At 38.6% G+C, this 19,946-nt stretch overlaps 2 protein-coding genes across 2 annotated transcripts; both read left to right on the forward strand.

Moving 5' to 3' along the window:
* The first annotated feature begins 2,122 nt into the window (after positions 1-2,122).
* Positions 2,123-6,456, forward strand: LOC103705912. The gene is made up of 4 exons (XM_039132366.1): positions 2,123-3,371; positions 4,998-5,219; positions 5,356-5,447; positions 5,546-6,456. The coding sequence occupies exons 1-4, from the start codon at positions 2,166-2,168 to the stop codon at positions 6,282-6,284; spliced, it is 2,259 nt and encodes a 752-aa protein (XP_038988294.1). The 5' UTR covers positions 2,123-2,165; the 3' UTR covers positions 6,285-6,456.
* A 1,264-nt stretch (positions 6,457-7,720) lies between these two features.
* Positions 7,721-19,410, forward strand: LOC103705913 (cyclin-dependent kinase B1-1-like). The gene is made up of 8 exons (XM_008789819.4): positions 7,721-8,118; positions 8,245-8,389; positions 8,908-8,969; positions 9,061-9,172; positions 9,330-9,423; positions 10,755-10,824; positions 17,918-18,056; positions 18,946-19,410. The coding sequence occupies exons 1-8, from the start codon at positions 7,922-7,924 to the stop codon at positions 19,036-19,038; spliced, it is 912 nt and encodes a 303-aa protein (XP_008788041.1). The 5' UTR covers positions 7,721-7,921; the 3' UTR covers positions 19,039-19,410.
* Positions 19,411-19,946: the final 536 nt, after the last annotated feature.

The raw sequence follows: 19,946 nt of genomic DNA on the forward strand, positions 1-19,946 counted from the left end.
AAGGAATGAGAGGGAGGATGGATGATATTTGTGTAATATTTTTACTAAACTATCCTTTGATAAAAAAGAGTGAGGAAGTTTTAGGATTTTGTCAAAAAAATTAACAAAGGATAATTTTGTTAATATAGAAACCCACCCCTCATATGCTTTATCCATCTTTTCTTGCATCCTCCCAATTTGAGAAGATGCAAATTAGTGGGACCAGGATAGATGAACAATCCTTCCTTTTCGTCCATCCTCTTTAAGATTTTTTGAACCAAACAGTGGATGAGGGACATCCATCCTCTCCTTTATGACCCCAATCAAATACTAGATAAGTTTTAAATGGGGAATGGAAACCCTCGTGGGCATGTATTTAGTCACATCTAGGGTGTATAGTGCAGTGGTCTTGGAAAGTTAAGCAAGGCCAAGGATCTTAAATAATAATCTAAGGACTAGCACTTTTTTGCAAGATCTTTAAACTCAATATGTCAATTATCTTAGTGTCTGGTCGAGTTCGAGATGAATGAATATCTCAATTTATCTTGATCAATGTGGTATTGTGGGAAAGCTTGGAAGGAATCGAGAAATTCTGATATCTCGATTAATATTTTTGGACCATGATATCAAAATCTTGACTAATGGTAAATTCGAGATTAAAAAATATATTTAAGCATTAATTTTAAGATTCATTAATTAAAAATTATTTAAAGATAATAAAAATGATTAAAAATATTAGTCAATATGATTATACTGTGCTGATATCTTGGATTTTATTCGTTTATGTTGGCCAAGATAATAAAATCAAATACATTCATATATACATATATAGATATATGTATATATGCATATATGTATATATATGTGTGTACATCATATCAGGAGATGTCAGATAACAATACAAACCGAGATCTCGGCAAAAATGAAAATCTTTCTTTTTGGATGAGATCCCTAAGTCATTGCAAGTGTATTTGTTGTATATAGCCATTCATAACTTGGTAATATTTATGTCAATGTTGGTGAATTTTTCTCTCCCTCTTCACAAAAAAAAAAGATGTAGCTACAATTGTCTTTTGCACCTTTATTTTATTATTTATATATTATTAAGCCACATTATAATTATAATACTGCTATTACAATTGTAATAGCGGCTCCATTATATATATGTTACCAAGTCTTATTATATCATAATTTGGGTATTAGAACTTTAATAGTGGCTGCGTCATCAGGATGTTATCAAGCCATATTGAACGTACCATGCATCACAACTTTTTCCTCAGGAACATGAATCCTATATCCATTAGATTTTGCCTACACTCGCAAAGTACAACAGGCATATATTCACAAGTGATGTTATGGAAGCCAGTCTTGTGCATATAAAAGGCATTCTTGATTCTCCCACAGAGGAAGGTGTAGATTGGTCTCACCAATTAAAATTAGCATGAGAGGTGGTTGATTGTTGAGTTGCCATCCTAAAATTGGTGGATCTAAGCAACTTTTCATGTGCATTTGGCTGAACATTTTTCTATCTCTATATATGTAGCTGCTATTATAGCAATAATATCGTATTTTAAACCCTGTTTTTTTTTTAAAAAACCTAGTTTTGAGATATTACTTTTTGTTATTATTGCTTCTTAATTTAACATTACCTTATTAGTATTGTTATATTGTGATAACAATTTCATTACAACCTTGCTTGCACTTACATACTCAAAACATGCAAACTCTCCTCATAATTTCCGTTAAAAACTAAAAAAATTACTATTATCATGAGAATGGAATCGCTATGGTTTTGTTATCCGTTAATATTTTTTCAAACATACAAGAACAAAGAAAAGAGGGGAAAAAAACCATACGTTTTCTTCGCTCCCTCTCTACTTATCCGTTACCTTTCGCCCCCCAAACGGCTCCCATTATTTCAGCAAAAAAAAAAAAAAACGGCTCCCATGACCGCGTATCCCACGCAATGTTCTTCTCACCGCTAAATCGCCCCGGGTCCGACAAAAGATGAGAGAGAGAGAGAGAGAGAGAGAGAGAGAGGGGGGCGGGCATTTGAAATTTGAAAACACCACTCCCTAACGTAAACATAACGTCTCTTCTGCCCACGTGAATACGTGATATCATCCCCCCCTCCCCTTCTCTCTGTTTCTCTCTCTGTCTCTCTCTCTCTCTCTCTCTCTGTGGCCATGGCGTCCCTCACTCCGGGGGTCCTCGTGAAGCTCCTACAGTCCATGGATACCGACGCCAAGGTCGTCGGCGAGCACCGATCCGCCGTCCTCCAGGTCATCGGCATCGTGCCCGCCCTCTCCGCGTCCACCGCCGACGACCTCTGGCCCTCCCACGGCTTCTATCTCCAGCTCTCTGACTCCGCTTACTCCACCTATGTCTCCCTCTCCGACGCCGACGCTGACTCCATCCTGTGCAACCGCCCCCAGCTCGGCCAGCTCGTCCACGTCGACCGCCTCCACTTCGCCCACCCGGTCCCCCGCGCCTCCGGCGTCCGCCCCCTCCCCGGGCGCCCGCAACCCTTTCTTGGTTCTCCCGAGCCCCTCGTCGCCCGCTCCGATCCCTCCCGCCGCGGCTTCGTCATCCAGCCCGCCTCCCATGCCGACGCCGGCCCTCCTCTTATCCCCTCCTCCTCCTCCTCCCTCAGATCCAACCCTTTTCCCGAGGGTAATACATTCGGTGAAGAAGGAATGGTTTTTGCTTCCAAGGAGAACACGGGGGGCGAGAAGAGAACGGTTTTTGCTGCCAAGGAGAACGTCGTTGGTGCCACCGCCAAGACCGCCGGAGAATCGGCCGCCAAACGACGCTTCTCATCGCCGGCCGGAGCCAAATTAGCGGCAAGGAAGAGCGGCGGCGGCGGTGGGACAGGGGAGCAGAGGGACCCCTCCCCTGCTGTGGGACAGGGGAAGGCGGGTTCGAGGTCATCGTCCCCTGCCTTGGGCGGAGCAGCGAGAGGGGGTTCAAGGTCATCGTCGCCGGTCCCGTCCAAGTGTATCGTGCCGAGCCTGGTGGCAGCGAAGGAGGAGAACAGGAGAGTGGCGAGGGAGCCAGCCATTATAGTGCCATCGAGGTACCGGCAGCCCTCGCCAGTGGCAAGGAAGGCGGCAGTGTCACCCATGGGGAGGAGGGGCTCGATGTCTCCCGGGAGGAGGCTCTCAGCCGGGCTGAAGGCATCGCCAGCTGCTGGAGAGGGTGGTGGGGGTAAGAAGAAGGTGGGGATAGTGGTTGCAGGGATTTCAAAGGTTTCAGATGCGCTGATGGGGTCCGTTAAATCAGTCAGGAAGAGCTGGGATGATTCGGCGGCGAATACTGTGGTGTCTTCGGAGCTAAAGGAGAAGGGAGGGTCGAAGAGTAAAGTAGACAAGGAAGCAATCTTGAGAACCCAGGTAATTGAAATTTCTCTTGTTCTGCTTTGGGATCAGCTCCTTCTGCAAAACAGCTCTATTCATATCTTCTTCTTAGCTGTTTTCCTGGTTCATATTTATTTTTTATTTGCAGTTTGATTTTAATACATTGCTTTGATCAGACTAGGATGAGAAAATTCATTTTTATTTTTTATATACGTTTCATATCTAATTCGATGTTTACTTACAGAAAAATTGTTGATGAAATCATTTTTGTTCATTGATATGGATTCATTTTTTGAGAGAAGCGGAACAAAATGAGGAAATTTGCGGCTTCTGAAATTAATCTAAATAACATTCATATGGACTCCTAATTCACTAGTCTCTTAATATGACAATCAAATGCAATTACTCTGGTCACCAATTCACAAATCTCTTTAATTTGGCAAATCAGGTAAACATCTGCTAAAATATCCTTGTCAAGAGCGTCAGATGAAGTTAGTGGTTATACTTGGAAGTAAAATAATAAGAATAATGGTACTCTGGAATAAGGATGAGAGATCTGCTATAAAGAAATGACATTTGAAGGGACATTTCAGCATACATAATAATATGTGATCCATGTGTTTGCAGGTTTAATTTTATTTCTGTAAGGTCATTCTAGATTGTTTCTTAGCTGGGTTTGATATGATTGTGTCCAAGTCACTTGAAATGACAATCAAATGCAATTACTTTGGTCACCAATTCACAAATCTCTTTTTTTTCGCAAATCAGGTGAACATCTGCTAAAATATCCTTGTCAAGTGCTTCAGATGAAGTTAGTAGTTATATTTGAAGCAAAATGACAATAATAATACTAATGGTACTCTGGAATAAGGGTGAGAGATCTGCTATAAAGAAATGACATTTGAAGGGGCATTTCAGCATACAAAATATTATGTGATCCTTGTGTTCGCAGGTTTAATTTTATTTCTATAAGGTCATTCTAGATTGTTTCTTAGCTGGGTTTGATATGATTGTGTCCAAGTCACTTGAAATGAGGTAGTTCAGCCCTGGCCACTTCTTCTCTGTACCCCTTGCTTTAGCCAAAGAATTGAAGTTATATCCCCATGACTTCTGAGCTAGAGAAGGATTGGTGTTTATAAGAACATTATTCTTAAATTTACCTAAGTGAGTTCCTCTGATATTACACCATACTACTCAAGGGGTTACGATGGGTGCACAGCAGAAATTTGGAATGGTAATCAAGGCATAATTCAGGTCTGGCAGACATAATAATACCGCTTAGGCAGGTTTTATTTTGAACATTGCAACTGAAGGGGAACTGGAAAAAAGTCTAGATAAGTGGATTTTGCTGAATCTCAGTTTTCATGACATTTATCTGCATGTTGAATGTGCCATGCAGTAATATACTAACATAAACTTTCCAAAGTAATATGATTCCTCGAGTTTTTTATTTTTTGCTCATTCTTTCCAGCCTTTTTCACTCATCTTTTTCAACCTTATCCCTTGCAACTTAATCTATATGAATGCTGTGTCCTGCTTGTGCTTCCTGTTATTGCTCGTGCTCAATTTCTGCATGTGTCTTGTTTCTCTGCTAGTGCATCGTTGAAGTTCATGCTTGTGTGAAAAAGATGCTTTATGCCAACTGTATTACTATGATTTTAGGCTGCTATGTCGCGGAGAATCAGTGATGCTACTGGGGCACAATCTAATAATGAGGAATCATCTCCAAACGAAAAGCCTAAACCAATTAAGAAGATTGAATTAACGTCTGAATCAGAGAAGCCAAGCTGTGCCATCCCAAAAATTACAGTTCATGACCGCAAGTGGACCGATGGCAGCATCCCTTTTGATAATGTCTCCGATAACCTTGCAAAGCTTGGAAAGGTATAAAGCTGCTAGCCCCTGGCATATGCTTCCAAGATCTTATGCATATATGTCAAGATTGTTCTTTTTCATCAAATCACCAGCCACATTGTCAATGTGAATTACAAGTTAAAATTTCTGCCTTTCGCAAATGCAGGAGGCTCTTCAAAGGAGGAACATTGCATCCATAGCTGCAGCTGAGGCTCTGGAAGAGGCCTTGGCTGCTGAGTCAATTATCAGGAATCTGAGGTGATTATCCCTCTTTTCTTATGTTGAAAGTGTTTCAACCGTTTCCCTATTAGTATCAACTATCAACAGCTGATTCCACGACATGTTTCCTTTGGCAGTATGTTTTCCGATCTTTGTTCTTCATCAAAGGCCGGTAACCCTCGACCCACAATTGGCCGATTCCTATCCATATACAATGATGTCCTGAAGTGGAATGCTATTGCTGAAACTCTTGCTGCTACTCGCAAAAGCAATGGACCTAATGACATCACATCCATTCAGCAAAGCAAATCAGCCTCTATCTGGGTCGAAGCAGCGTTAGCCACAGATCTTGAAGTTCTCCATTTGCTAAACAACGGTACTGAATGCCTATCAAAACAAAAGGGTGCGGAAAAACCTATAGTTCCCTCTATGGATCCTCCAAGAATGAGCATGTCTAAGAGGAATCCTCTTGGAAACCCTGCCAGGAGCCACTCAAAGGCTCTGACTAATGCCACAACCAATATGTGGACTAGAGGGTATGGCTTGGATGAAACAGTTGACCTCGCTAAAGCTCTCCTACATGAGATGCAGGTTTGGTTTCTGAAGTTTGTGGAAGAAGCTTTGGATGTTGGCTTCCGTTTGTTTGGGCAGTGTTCAGATGATGGCAAAAAAAATTCTTACAAGGACAATGGTAAAGTTGCAGCAGTTCTATCACAGTTAAAGCAGATCAATGATTGGTTGGATGGAGTGGGGAGGATGCCTGAAGAGGAGATGTTGAGGGAGAAAATTGAGCGCTTGAAACGCAAGATATATGGTTTCGTTATTAGTCATGTGGGGTCTGCGTTTGATACCTCGGTTTCACTTTCAAAGGCTTGATGACTCCTTATATTTGCGCCAAGCAGTACATAACCTCTTGTTATGATTAAACATGGATGAAAAATCTTGTTAGAGACATGCAACTCTGTTCCATTGTATCTGTGTTTATCTATTCTGATTAGTTGATGAATTACCGTTAATTGTTTTGGAATAAATAGAAAACCTTTTAGTGCAGAATCATTGTGTCTGTGGCTTATAGGCTTCTGTCAAGTTGCACCTGTGTAGAAGTATTTGTGCATAGAAGGAAGGTTCATTTCTTTGGCAAGCAGCAAGACAGGAAAACATCTTTGGATATTTAAGATTCAATAGAAATTCGCAAACGAGAAACAGTAAGTGATCTTTTTTGGAAGATGAAGGAAATGTGTCAGATATAAACTCAAACGACGGACCATCTAATAAGCGTTAGAAGTCTTAACCGTTGTTCTTAAAACCGGTGGTCTGTCCAGTCTGGCTCAAAGATTATTTTAAAAATGGTCAAAATTTGGTCAAATCTTGGAGAATCTGATGAGCCGTCAGACCGGCCAGTCCGATCCTGTTTGACATTTTTGTTGAACTCAAAAACTCAAATTTCTTTTTAAGTCGAAACGGGAAAGCCTAAGCGGCCGCCGGCCTTTTTTTTTTTTTTTTCTCCAGCTAAAACCCCTCTATTCTCTCCTTCTCCCCTTTATTCTCTGGTCTCCGGCGGCCCTCCTTCTCCGATTGTCTTCTCTTCGACGGCCAACAATGACGGAGGTGGCGGATGCAGGTGTAGGCGAGGCCACCGTTGGGGATTCGGTCGACGTCGAAGCTCGGCTCGAGTCTGGCCCCGCAGTCTTCCGGCGTGAGGGCCGGTGGGGGGCCTCCAAGGGAGTTCTCTCTCTCCGCGTGCTCAGAGAGAGAAGTAAGATGTACGGAGGGAAGCCACCAGTCTCACTGATTTCAATAATTTCAGAATAAATTTTGATTTCACAAGAATCTCGAGATTTTGAAACTAGGATGTAACGTACTAACGGTCATGCGCGCGAAACACCATAATGGTCTTTTAAGCACTCTCAATATATCTGATCCAAGTGGCAAGCTTTTGTTGAGAACTTCCCCGAGTAGCAAAGTGGGGAAAGATTAGTTCCATGAATCTTAAATCCAATTCAAATTTCAAAAAAAGCGACCGTTAGAGCCGCTCTCTCTTGGGAAAAAATTATTGAGGGATCATGGCCACATGGTTTATAACAATAACCTTTTTTTTTCTTCTTGGGCCTTCTTTTTAAGCCCACATGCTACTCTCCTGTTTATCTTCAGAAAGAGCTGAAAAATTATTTAATGGATCAGATCCAGCGGATCAGTTTAAATCCGCGGGGACGTGGACCATGAACCCCGGGACCCGATCCATCTCTCCAGAGAGCCCACCCTCTCTCTTGTCCGCGGCCCGCGACAAAATAAAAATAAAGAAACCTAGAGGCCAACCGCCGCTTGCTGTCTTGCTTTTCCCTCCTCTGCCTCCATTTCAAAACCCCATCACCTCACTCACTCTATATAAATCTCCGATCTCGATCTAGGGTTTCTATTGTTTCTCTTCTCTCCTCAAGGATTGAATCGAAGGACCGATCGTCTAGGGTTTTGCAGAGCGGAGGCGGAGGATTCGCTTTGGAGAGCGAAGAGAGATGGAGAAGTACGAGAAGCTGGAGAAGGTCGGGGAGGGGACGTACGGGAAGGTGTACAAGGCGAAGGACAAGGCGACGGGGCAACTTGTGGCCCTCAAGAAGACCCGCCTCGAGATGGACGAGGAGGGCATCCCTCCCACCGCCCTCCGCGAGATCTCCCTCCTCCAACTGCTCTCCCAGAGCATCTACATCGTCCGGTTCGAACGCCCTAATTTCTTTATCTCATTTCGATTCAAGATCTTTCTCTTCTCCCTTTCTCTCTCTCTCTCTCTTTTTAATTCAAATTTGTTTCTTTTCTTTGGATTTTACGTTTTGGTTTCTAGATTGCTGTGTGTGGAACATGCGGTCAAGAGCGGGAAGCCCCTTCTTTACCTAGTGTTTGAGTATCTTGACACCGATCTCAAGAAGTTCATCGATTTCCACCGGAAGGGCCCAAACGCCAGGCCTCTCCCACCGTCCGTTGTTCAGGTGTGTAGTATCTTTTTCTCTTGTGACTTTTGTTTGTCTTGGAGCGGAATCACATGGTAGAGCGATAGGTGTTTTGGTTGGAAACCATAATTGACTGCAGTTTCTGGGAATTTGAGTGGATCTTTGGTTCTGGGTGCGGTTGATAAATTCAGTTTGCTAAATGTAAGGAGTAATTGAGGGATTTATTCAATCTATTTTAAAAAAATAATAAAAGAAAGAAGATTAGTGCTTCTCCTGTGATTGTTTTGAGGTGTCATCTCTGTTCCCGGTTTGTGAATGGATCATAACCGGCCTTTTGTCCAGATAGTTGGTTTTCAGTCATAACTTGCTATAACTTTTACCAATATGCGGTGAAATTCTTATAGATGATAGCTTTTGAAGGTTACATCTTGCCTTTTGGAGTTCGAGTTAATTTTCATCCATTACAACGATTTCAATGAGCAATTCTTTTTATTCTTGTACCCCCTTATTCTGCAATTCATGCATGCTGGTAAGTTCTTTTTTGTTTTTTTATGCAGAGCTTTTTATATCAGTTGTGCAAAGGAGTTGCCCACTGTCATAGCCATGGCATGCTTCACAGGTTAGATTCTCCTCTTGATTCTGTTTTTAAAAAAATCATTCATATGGAAAGGAGCAATTATCTGATATATGATGTTCTGCCATGAAAACAGGGATTTGAAACCTCAAAATCTTTTGGTTGACAGAGAGAAGGGCATTTTGAAGATTGCTGATCTTGGGCTAGGAAGAGCCTTTACGATCCCTCTTAAGAGCTACACCCATGAGGTCTTGCATTATCAGCCTTATCTAATTTTTCTTATCAAGAAATCAACTTCCACCAAGTCTTGAGATTTTTCTGGTTGCATTTGCTGACAATGATGCATTTTGGTTAATTCTGCTAGTTGGATTTATGCTGAATTAGAGAGTTTTTTCTCATTTGTAGATTGTCACACTATGGTATAGAGCTCCTGAGGTTTTGCTAGGAACCACCCACTACTCAACTGGAGTTGATATGTGGTCTGTTGGATGTATATTCGGTATGTTAGATAATCTTTTTTTTTTGGTTACTTCCATAAAATATTATTTTAGTTACTCAATTTCACCTGTTCAAAAATCTGAGGAAAGATAGTACCTTTACTGCATCTATTTTTACTACTAAATATTATGCCATGCCACACCCTTAGCATGAAGTTGGACGTGCAATTTAGCTACAACTGAACTGTTATTATTCAAAATGGTAGTTTGCTTTAGTTTTGAAATTGCAAGAGTATGTGTTCTAATCAAAGGTCCATTAAATTGACCTTCTTGTACACTTTATTTTGGTTTGGAAGATGTGAACTTTAAATTATGGATCACAATTGTTCTTGAACTATGCTCCTATCCTTTCCTCTCCCATTTCATTTAAATCCAAATTATGAGCATTAAGCTTAAATGCTTGATCACTTTTTTTCCATTGTCACTCTTGTTGCTACTCTTGGCTTCTGATAACATCATTTTGGCTATATGAATCTTACTTTCGGGTGAGTCTAAACCACATGAATGGTTTCCAACACCCTCATCAACAATAGAAACGCCATCCAAGAAAGATGAAATTGTACCAATCAACAAGGAGAGGTTTGCCGCCAATCCTTTGCTCCCTAGGGCTTTTCTTCCGTTCTCGAACTCCGCTTTGTTCCCCTGAAAGAGGAGGCTTCTAGGTATATATAGGCCAGGGCTTGAAGGCTAATTTCAAGTTAGAGCAATTCTAGCTGAACCTAAATTTGGGACAACAATAGTAGGGCAACTTATGTGGCATGATGACATGTATATCTAGTTGGATTTGTGAAAATTAGAGTTTTTTTTTTTGAAAAGAAAGAGAGGTTCGGTTGCTTCATCTTCTCCATCTCCATGTTGAGATGGAGGAACCTCATCGCAGATTCATCACCACCCCTCTCCTTAGAAGTGACACCCTAGCCACTTCTAACCACAATCAGGTTATCACAACGTATCATCTAAAACAAGGGACATCCTTATTTTACTCATAAATATCAAATTTAGTTAATATATAATTTGAAACTGTTTCAGAGTTTGCATGCTTTCTACAACTGGCTGTCAACCTAACGTCAACCCTCAACCTTTTTCATTTCAGCTTGCATGGGCATCCATTGCATAAAACCTGAAAAATCAATCTTACGAAAAATAGGTCTTCCTTGTTTTATACAAAATCAAGTTTTACAATTCCCTGTTTCAAATAAACTTACAGAGAGACAATCAGACAAACTATTAGATACTTTTAGAGAACGATGGAAGATTGTTGCATGACTTGATTCTGTATGTCCTTCGGAGCTACAACAACTCCAATCTCTTATTCATGTATTTGTTGATGCAGCTGAAATGGTGAGGAGACAAGCACTTTTTCCTGGTGACTCAGAATTGCAGCAATTGCTTCACATCTTCAGGTTTAGTGAAGAAAAACAGAATCTTTTCCCCTTTACATTAATGATAAATCATATTTCCTATTGTGTTTGTGACTTTGTTATTGTGTAATACCAAGTTTTGGAATTAATTGTTTCAGAAATATTAACAACAGATAGGCTGAATCATAACATTCTATATGTAAATTTGTTGGTCCATGGAATTTATTACCAAGGATTGATTATATTGGTTTTTAGGCTAGTCATGTTTACACGAGTTGTTTCTTTTTACCTTCCTCTTTTAAGCCTTCCATGTAAAATTCCACTGTTTTTATCCATTCCTCTAGTTTAATGAACTTATATGTTTTAAAGAACAAGATTTTTGAATTTTGGAATATGTCAATCTAGATTTAGTCTATCACTTTTTCTTCAAAATACCCTTGACCTTCTCTCCTGGTGTCTACTTCCTTTTTTTCCATTCTTCTAATGATAAATTTTGCATATTCTCCTCCACCCATTTTGCGAGGGCCCGGTCCATTGACTGGCCGCTCACGATTGGGCCAGTGGGCCGGCCCAAAGTGGCCAGCTCGAGGAAAAGGTGGAGGAGGACTCCAACTGGGAGTCTCCTTCCTCCCTCATCCGATCACGATCGTCCCAATCGCAATAAAAAAAGGGTAATTCAAGGCAAGTCCGACAAGGACTCTTGCCTATTTAAGATTCATCATCTTCTCCTCCTTAAGATTCATCAAAGAATAGGCTAGGAATCCTTTGGTTTAAGTTTTCTTCTCCAAGCCTCCTCAAATCGTCGCCGAAAAGAAAGGCTGTCGGAAGCTCGTCGGACCAAGGTGAGAGTTCTCCGTTTTCTTTCTTTTCTTTCTCAAGCTTCTAGCCATTATTCTTGGCCTTTTTGGAGCCGTCAATTGTTGGATTTGCATTCAAAACTGGGTACCCCTGTTTCGATTCTTTTTCTGTTATTTTCCGACCACCGCCGCTGTCGGCACTCGTCGCTGAAACTCTCAGCCTCTCCCCTGCATTGACCTCTAGTTAGAGCCCCAGCCGTTAGCGAGCGAATTGGGACCCAAGATCGACCGAGCCACAACCTCTTGTTCGGCCCTGTTTGTGGGCTAAATCCGATCGGCCACCCGCCGCCGCCTACTGCTACTCCGCCGGACCATGACCATGGTAGCCACCAGCCCACCTCCCTTTCTTCCCTGTTTACCGAGAAAAAGAAGAAGAAAGAAGAAAAGAAGAGGAGAGAGAATCATCCCTCTCTTTCTCTCTTATTTTCTCTCTCTTCTCTCTACTCTCCTCCCTCTAATTTCTCTCTCCTCTCTTTACTTTCTCTATAGAAGATCTAAGGAACCCAGTATCCGGTCCTATCGACCTGATCTACGAATCCGAGTTGACCCCAGTAAATGGCTCTGGTTCCGCCCTGGTGCCCAGGCTGCCTACTGAACCGATTAACCCAACCTTATTGAATATCCTTTAAACCTTCATTGATGAATCATGTTGGTTAACCTTAGCCCTAATCGAGTCTATGCTTTATGATTTGTTGATCGAATCGCTCAGGCCTGACCCATCTAGAACTGCCTAAGACTGTCACTCGACCAATTGTCCTTTTTATTTTAATTCAAATAGAAATTAATTTCGCTTTTAATGTTTTTGATAGGATTAACTGAATCGCCTAGTGAAGTTTGACGGCCTGAGACGAAAGAGGTAAGTAAATCTTATACTTCTTACTAGTTTTCGAACTTGAAAGTAGATCTTGCACTCCTTATGATCATGTCTTCCATGCATAAAATATGCTTGTAGAAATATCATGTTTTTCTTAAAATTATGGATCAGCATATGTGTTATAAAAATTATGCTTTATTATGAAAAATAATTTTATAAATGATTTGATGAAAATAGCTTTGTTATGAAATATGAATCTGATAATGCCGTTTAGTATTTTATCTATTTATATGTATATTTTAAGAAAAAGATATAAGCTTTTTAAAGACTCTCAAATAGTTATGTATGATCCCTTGAATTGGAAAAATCGGCACCTGGAGCTAGCATCCATACAATACTGGCCACGCCAACGAGTATAAAATTAGCATACGAAACATGAATCTATGTCGATTACGAATACGGGCCCTATCACGGGTATAAAGTGACCGTAGCACAAATATCCATGAGCAATGTTTTGAACTTTGATATGCTAAATAGCAGAAGAATAATTTATTTATTTATTTACAAAATGAACTTAGAACTATGTTTATGATATACGAATGATTTATGCATATATGATTTGCTTTATTACTTGTTTTAATATACGGTACTATGAAATACTTATGTTGTAACATCATTTATTTTTCTTAAATGATGCATTGATATGAAAGACTTATGCCTGATCCGATAAGATAATGAAAGGTTCACTTACTCAGCTGTGTCGCTCATCTATCTCTATTTTTTATTTTTCTCTCTCCAAGTGAATAGGATCAGTAGGGATGAAAGTTGGTCCAGGCTTAGAGTTTGCACTAGCAAGCTTGGCAACCTATATAGCAGAGCAGAATTTTAGTTCTTCAGTTGATTATGAATTTGAAGTTAGTAATTTTCTGAATAGTAAAGATTATGGGTTTGGTATTTATGTTTGGATTTAGACGCTCTGAACCAATATTGGTTTTTATTTAATGGATAATGAAATTAGATTTTTATTTATTCTATTATATTTGAGATGGAATTGAAAGCTAAATGTAATGTTGGCTTTGTGTTATCGAGGGCCGTAGCACGAAGCCAACATTACATTTAGCTTTCAATTCTATCTCAAATATAATAGAATAAATATAATCCAATTTCATTATCCATTAAATAAAAACCAATATTGGTCCAGAACGTCTAAATCCAAACTTAAATACAAAATCCATAATTCGTACTATTCAGAAAAAAACTCTAATTACAAATTCATAATCAACTGAAGAACTAAAGTTCTGCTCTGCTATATAGGTCGCCAAGCTTGCTAGCATGAACTCCAAGTCTGAACTATTCTTCGTTCTTATTGATCCTATTTGTCTGGAAAGAGAAAAAAATAGAGATAGATGAGCGACGCAGCTCAGTAAGTAAACCTTTCACTATCTTACCGGATCAGGCATAAGTTTTTCATTTCAATGTATTATTTAAGAAAAATAATAGATGTTCCAAAATAAACATTTTATAGTATCGTATATTAAAACAAGTCATAAAGCAAATCATGCATGCATAAATCATTCGTATTTCATAAACACATTTTCAAGTATATTTTGCGAATAAATAGATAAATCATTATTCTGTCATTTAGCCATATTAAAGTTTAAAATATTGCTTACATATATTCGTGCTATGATCACTTTATACTTGTGACAGGCTCGTGTTTCGTATGTCAACCTTATACTCGTTGGTTGGGCCAGTGTTTGTATGGATGCTAGCTCCGGATGTCGATTTTTTTAATTCAAGGAATTATATATAGCTATTTGAGAGCCTTTAGAAAGCTTATATCATTTTCTTAAAACATACATATAAATAGATAAAAAAAATACTAAACGACATTGTCAGATTTATATTTCATAACAAAGCTATTTTCATCAAATCATTCATAAAACTATTTTTCATAATAAAGCACAATTTTTATAACATATATGCTGATCCATAATTTTAAGAAAAACATGATATTTCCACAAGTAGATTTTATGCATGGAAGATATGATCATAAGGAGTGCAAGATGTACTTACAAATTCGAAAATCTAGTAATGAGTATAATATTTACTTTTCTGTTTTATCTTAGACCGTCAAACTTCACTAAGCGATTCAGTTAACCCTATTAAAAATATTAAAAGCGAGATTGATTTCTATTCAAATTAAAATAAATAAGAAAAGAGACAGTTGATTGGGTGAGAGTTCCGTAGTTCTGAGTGGGTCAGGCCTGAGCGATTTGATCAACAAATCATAGGGCATAGACTCGATCAGGGCTAAGGTTAACCAACATGATTCATCAATGAAGGTTTAAAGGATATTCAATAGAGTTGGGGTGATCGGTTCAATAGGCAGTTCGGGCACCAGGGCGGAACCTGAGTCAACTCAGATTCATAGATCAGGTCGACAAGACTGGATACTGGGTTTCTTAGATCTTATAGAGAGAGGAGAGAGAAATTAGATAGAGAAGAGAGAGGAAATAAGAGGGATGGTTCTCTCTCCTCTTCTTTTCTCGGTGAACATGGGAGAAAGGGAGGTGGATTGGTGGCTACCGTGGTCATGGTCCGATGGAGTAACAGTAGGTGGCGGCGGCCAGCAAAGGGCGGCGGGTGGCCGGTCGGATTTAACCCACTAATAGGGTCGAACGAGGGGTCGTGGCTCGGTTGATCTTGGGTCTTGAGGCTCGAAAAAGAATGGTTAAATTAGAGAATTTCTAGCCTATTCTTCCATGAATCTTAAGGAGGAAGATGAGGGATCTTAAATAGGCAAGAATCCTTGTTGGAATTGCCTTGAATCGCCGGTTTTTTTGGCTATGATTGGGACGATCACAATCGGATGAGAAAGGAGACTCTCAGCCGGAGTCCTCCTCCCCCTTTCCCTCACATGTAGCGTGCGTGAGGAATCGGGCTAGCCACTTTGGACTGGCCCAATCATGTGCGGGCCGGTCAATGGACTATGCCCTCACACACTCCCTCACCATTTTCACTTTACATTCTTAAATTTTGCTTAATAACATGTACTCTACAATATTTAATATTATATGATAAATTTTCATTGATCAAGGTTTTCAACCTTGGTACTAAACCATGTACCAATAACTTATCAATACGAGTTGGGTCGGTTTGGCACACTCTTGTGACAATGCATGGTAGGCTATTGGAGGCGAGACCAACAGTATCATGTGTCGATACAATATTGTGTTAAGCCCAATACCATACTAGTTCCTCATCGGGTCGGTACAATACAACAAGCATCAGTACAAAAAACCTTGATACTAAATATTCATTTCTATCTAACTAAGCCTTTCTTTTAGAGGGCCGAAATCCACTTCTTGGAGGGCTAGAAGCTCTTTTGGATGATGATTCAGGTCCGTGGAATGAAATTTTTAAAAATTAATTTAAAACACTTTTGATTGCCATAATTATTTAAGTTGGTGCCTTTTTATTGTTATATCATGCAACCAAGAATTTTAAGTTTAACCTTGTGATAATGAGGAGGATCTACTCCCCCTAATTATTTAGAGATTGATCAACCGTAAGAAGAAAGGAGAGTTGAACAAGAGTCAAAAATTGAAAAATTGTGAGATAGATGTTTTTTTATGATCATATTGCGACTCTTCTTATGAGCTGTTGACTTGTTTATTTAGGATATTATGCTTGTAATATGGATGTTGAGAAATGTTGGTAAACATTTATTTTGCTATTATGATATTGGATATATGAGCAATGTATTGCCATTTTGTATCGGAGTGAACAAAGTCAAGCATTTATGTTGCTATTAGAATGAGAAACTACCCAATTTGCTATTACGATATTCTATATTTACTTGGTAATCATCCATAAAAAATATTTATATTATTTAGATTAAAATATAAAATATATAAATTAACAATATATAATAATAACAATTTTTGAATATAGCAACAATATAATATATTATATTATATTATATCATATTAATCTTAATATACTATATAATATTATTAGATTATAATACTATTATCATTTAATAGTATTTTAATATTGTATTAAGATAATAATATTATATTATTATATTCTTAGTAATACTACTGTAATATAATACTATAAATATACTGTGCTATCTTAATAAATATAAAATTTATTATTTATTATTTTATTTAGATTAAATATCAAAATAAGTAATTTATAAATTAAGAGCGTTTGGTAGGACAAATAGTTAGACAACTTAAAATACTATGCAACATCCTCTATTGTCGTTTCCTAATACTAAAAGTACATTCTCGGATTGATTATCAAATAGTTGTCAAAGTTCCATCTCATTTTAGAAATGTAGTTACCAAACTTCAAACAACTCTTTATAAAAAGTTGTACATTAAAAGCTTTATAGACAAAAACTCTACTACCTACAGAAATGGTAGAGGCCCTAAAAATTTTACCATCTGCAACAATCATTTTGTAGCAAAATGCTTTAAACTTCTTTTCTATCTTCATCAATCTCCCATCCGAAAAATTTTATATGTAAGTATTAAAAATAATTATGACCATCTTTACTATTTCATAGAAAAGACTCTTGTTTAATATGAGAGCGTCTAGTAACGGACCTTTTCTTCCCCTGTTATTGGACCGCCCTTTTTTGGCTGGACTCTTCGTGTAGAGAGAGAGCTATCTTTCAATAAAAGAAAAGGCATAATTAAGAAGGGAAATCTCCAATGTACTAACATTGAAAGTAGTCTATATCTCTCAAATCTAATATTATCCAAATTACACTTTCTAAGAGGGTAAGAATTTATATCTTTTATTTGGTGTGCAACTCAATTTGGCTGAATAAGTTTTCTCTCTGTGTCACACATGCATTGCATGTTCCAGACACTAGCAGACTTTAATTTCGTAAGGTGTTAAGTAGAGAATATAGATATTTTCCTTTAACTGATTGTTATAATTTCTATATTTTTTTTCTTGCAATGTGCACTATGTGTGCCTTTGTATAGCTAATAAATTATAAAATGATTGTTGAAACCAAAATATGTAAATGACAGTTGCTATATAAACTCTATTTATCCTTTCCTTTTACCTAAAATCCATCAAGTCACAAACTCACTATTAATCAACCTTAGGTTTTTTACGTTGACTTTCATTATATTGACTTGAATTTAATTAGTCATGTCGGACAGATTTTACTCATACTTTTGGCGTAATGAAAAGGGATGAAGCATCCCACGTTTTTGACTCAATCCCGTACAGAAAGATTAAATTGAATACAATGGTATGATGCCAACTAGATTATTTGTTTTTTCAGTTATGCTATGCCAAGGGGCACCTCACATGCTGACCTATTTATACATGTGGATTTGATAGAGGCAACACTAGCATGTGCTTGATATTGACATTTTTCTTTATCCATTCTGCTGCTATACTTCTATGATTAACATGATACTTTCTCTGAAAGGATGTTAGGGACTCCAACTGAGGGACAATGGCCTGGAGTTAGCACTCTGCGGGATTGGCACGAATATCCACAGTGGAAGCCCCAGAACTTGGCACGTGCAGTTCCAGGCTTGGAACCTGAAGGCATTGACCTTCTGTCGGTAAATCACATATTCATTTTGAAATTACCTTAAATGGCTTACATTAGAATTCAGATCCTTGAACCAAGGCCCTCCAGGCTGAGATAATATGATGAATTTTCCAAGAGATAAGTTGATTTAGTTGACTGTACTTATAACTGGTTTTTAGTCGAAGTTGATATTGGATGAGCTTCTTTACTGCCATTTTTTGTTCTTTGGTCATGCTGTCATCTTGAAATAGTTTAAATGGCTCGCATTAAATATATATCAGCTGGTTCAGTTGACTCACCAAATGATGAATGCTCCAATTCTGTCCAGGCAGGCTGAATGATGAATTTTCCAAAAGGTCAACTTATTCAGTTGACTATCCTTTTGACTAGTGTTATCTAGATGCTGATATTTAGAGGAGTTTTGTAGCAATGTTAGAGCTTAGAAACCAATACAACTAGGAAACTTCAGTGCCAGTCCCTGAGAGTCCAGCACATAAGAATAAGCCTACACATTTGGATAAAGTATGCCCACCATCAATACTGCTATCTGGGAGCCTTTACTTGCTACAAGGAATTTTAAAGCTTTAAAATGATCAGATAGTCGTGGATGATCTACCCAGTTTACTTTTCCAATTCTTTTGGGACATCTCTTAGTCCAACTGAAACAACACTTGGGGGGAATTTGAAATTGGGAGCACCAGTAAATTGAAATGGTCAAATGATCCTTTTAGTCGTACCACTGAAAACTTGTTTGACAATAATAATTCTCTGAAACGTTGCTGAACATCCTACTGTTGATACTTTATTGTTCTGTGCACCTTGCATAAATGCTTTATTGCTACTCATTTTGGTGATGCATAAACTGCTGATCATTGGGAAGTTTCTTCAAAATTGAATTTGTTGTGTCATGAATCTTGCAGAAAATGCTTCAATATGACCCAGCTAACAGAATATCAGCTAAAGCAGCAATGGAACATCCTTACTTTGATAGCCTTGACAAGTCACAATTCTAGTGCTTTTGCTTCATCGTTCTGGTTTTACTGGGAGCTCTGTCACTCCAAAGCCAGATTCGAACAAAAGAGTGGTTGTTTGGCGTGCACGGCAACAATACTAGTTGCTGCGGTGTGTGACATCCTGATTGATAAATGTATTTTTTTTAGTTGTCATGGCTTTATGTTGTTGTAAGTGTCAGCTCGAGCAATGAAAGTTTGCATGCCATCAATTTAAGATTTCTCTTAGCACTCATCTTTTTATTAGCACATCAAATCCTTGATGCTTTGCAATGTCATTAAAACGCTTGAGTTGGGAACTAGAAAGAAGGTATGTGAAAAAGGTACGAGTGCTTGTATGTTCAAATTCCTAAAATGTTTGTTTGGCGCTGGACACCTCTACTACTTTGTTCTTTTCATGTACCTGTGCATAATTTCTCAGTTAAATATAAAGATCTACCACTGTCTCTTTCTCCAATTTTGCCCTTTTTTTTGGCTTTTTCACTTTCCATTTTAGATGCTGGATCTCACTGAGTTCATATTCTGAAATTTATTCTCTAAGATAACTAATTTGTTGAATGGTGCGCGTACATTCATATACCAAAGTCTGGACTCCGGATGTTATCTAATCTGTGGAGCATCAATCATTTTAGCCCGTGTGGGTATATTTATGGCCCATGGGCAACAAGCGCTGGACAAGTATGTTTTTGTCAACGGGTTAACACCTTTTATCCTGTTGGTGAAAAATTCCTAAAGGTTCTCAATGCTGTACTTGTCATTTTCAAGGCACGGAATGTTTTGAATTGGGTGCCAACATAAATCTGAATGTCAGTTGTGTCAAACTTGAATATACAGATTAGAGGAATTATAGTTTTCTTCTCCAACTCATGATTTGTTTTGCTTTTCATTTCTACAGTTCCAATGCATTAGCA

The sequence above is a fragment of the Phoenix dactylifera genome, chromosome 12 (assembly GCF_009389715.1).
Source record: "Phoenix dactylifera cultivar Barhee BC4 chromosome 12, palm_55x_up_171113_PBpolish2nd_filt_p, whole genome shotgun sequence".
Classification (NCBI taxonomy): Eukaryota; Viridiplantae; Streptophyta; class Magnoliopsida; order Arecales; family Arecaceae; genus Phoenix; species Phoenix dactylifera.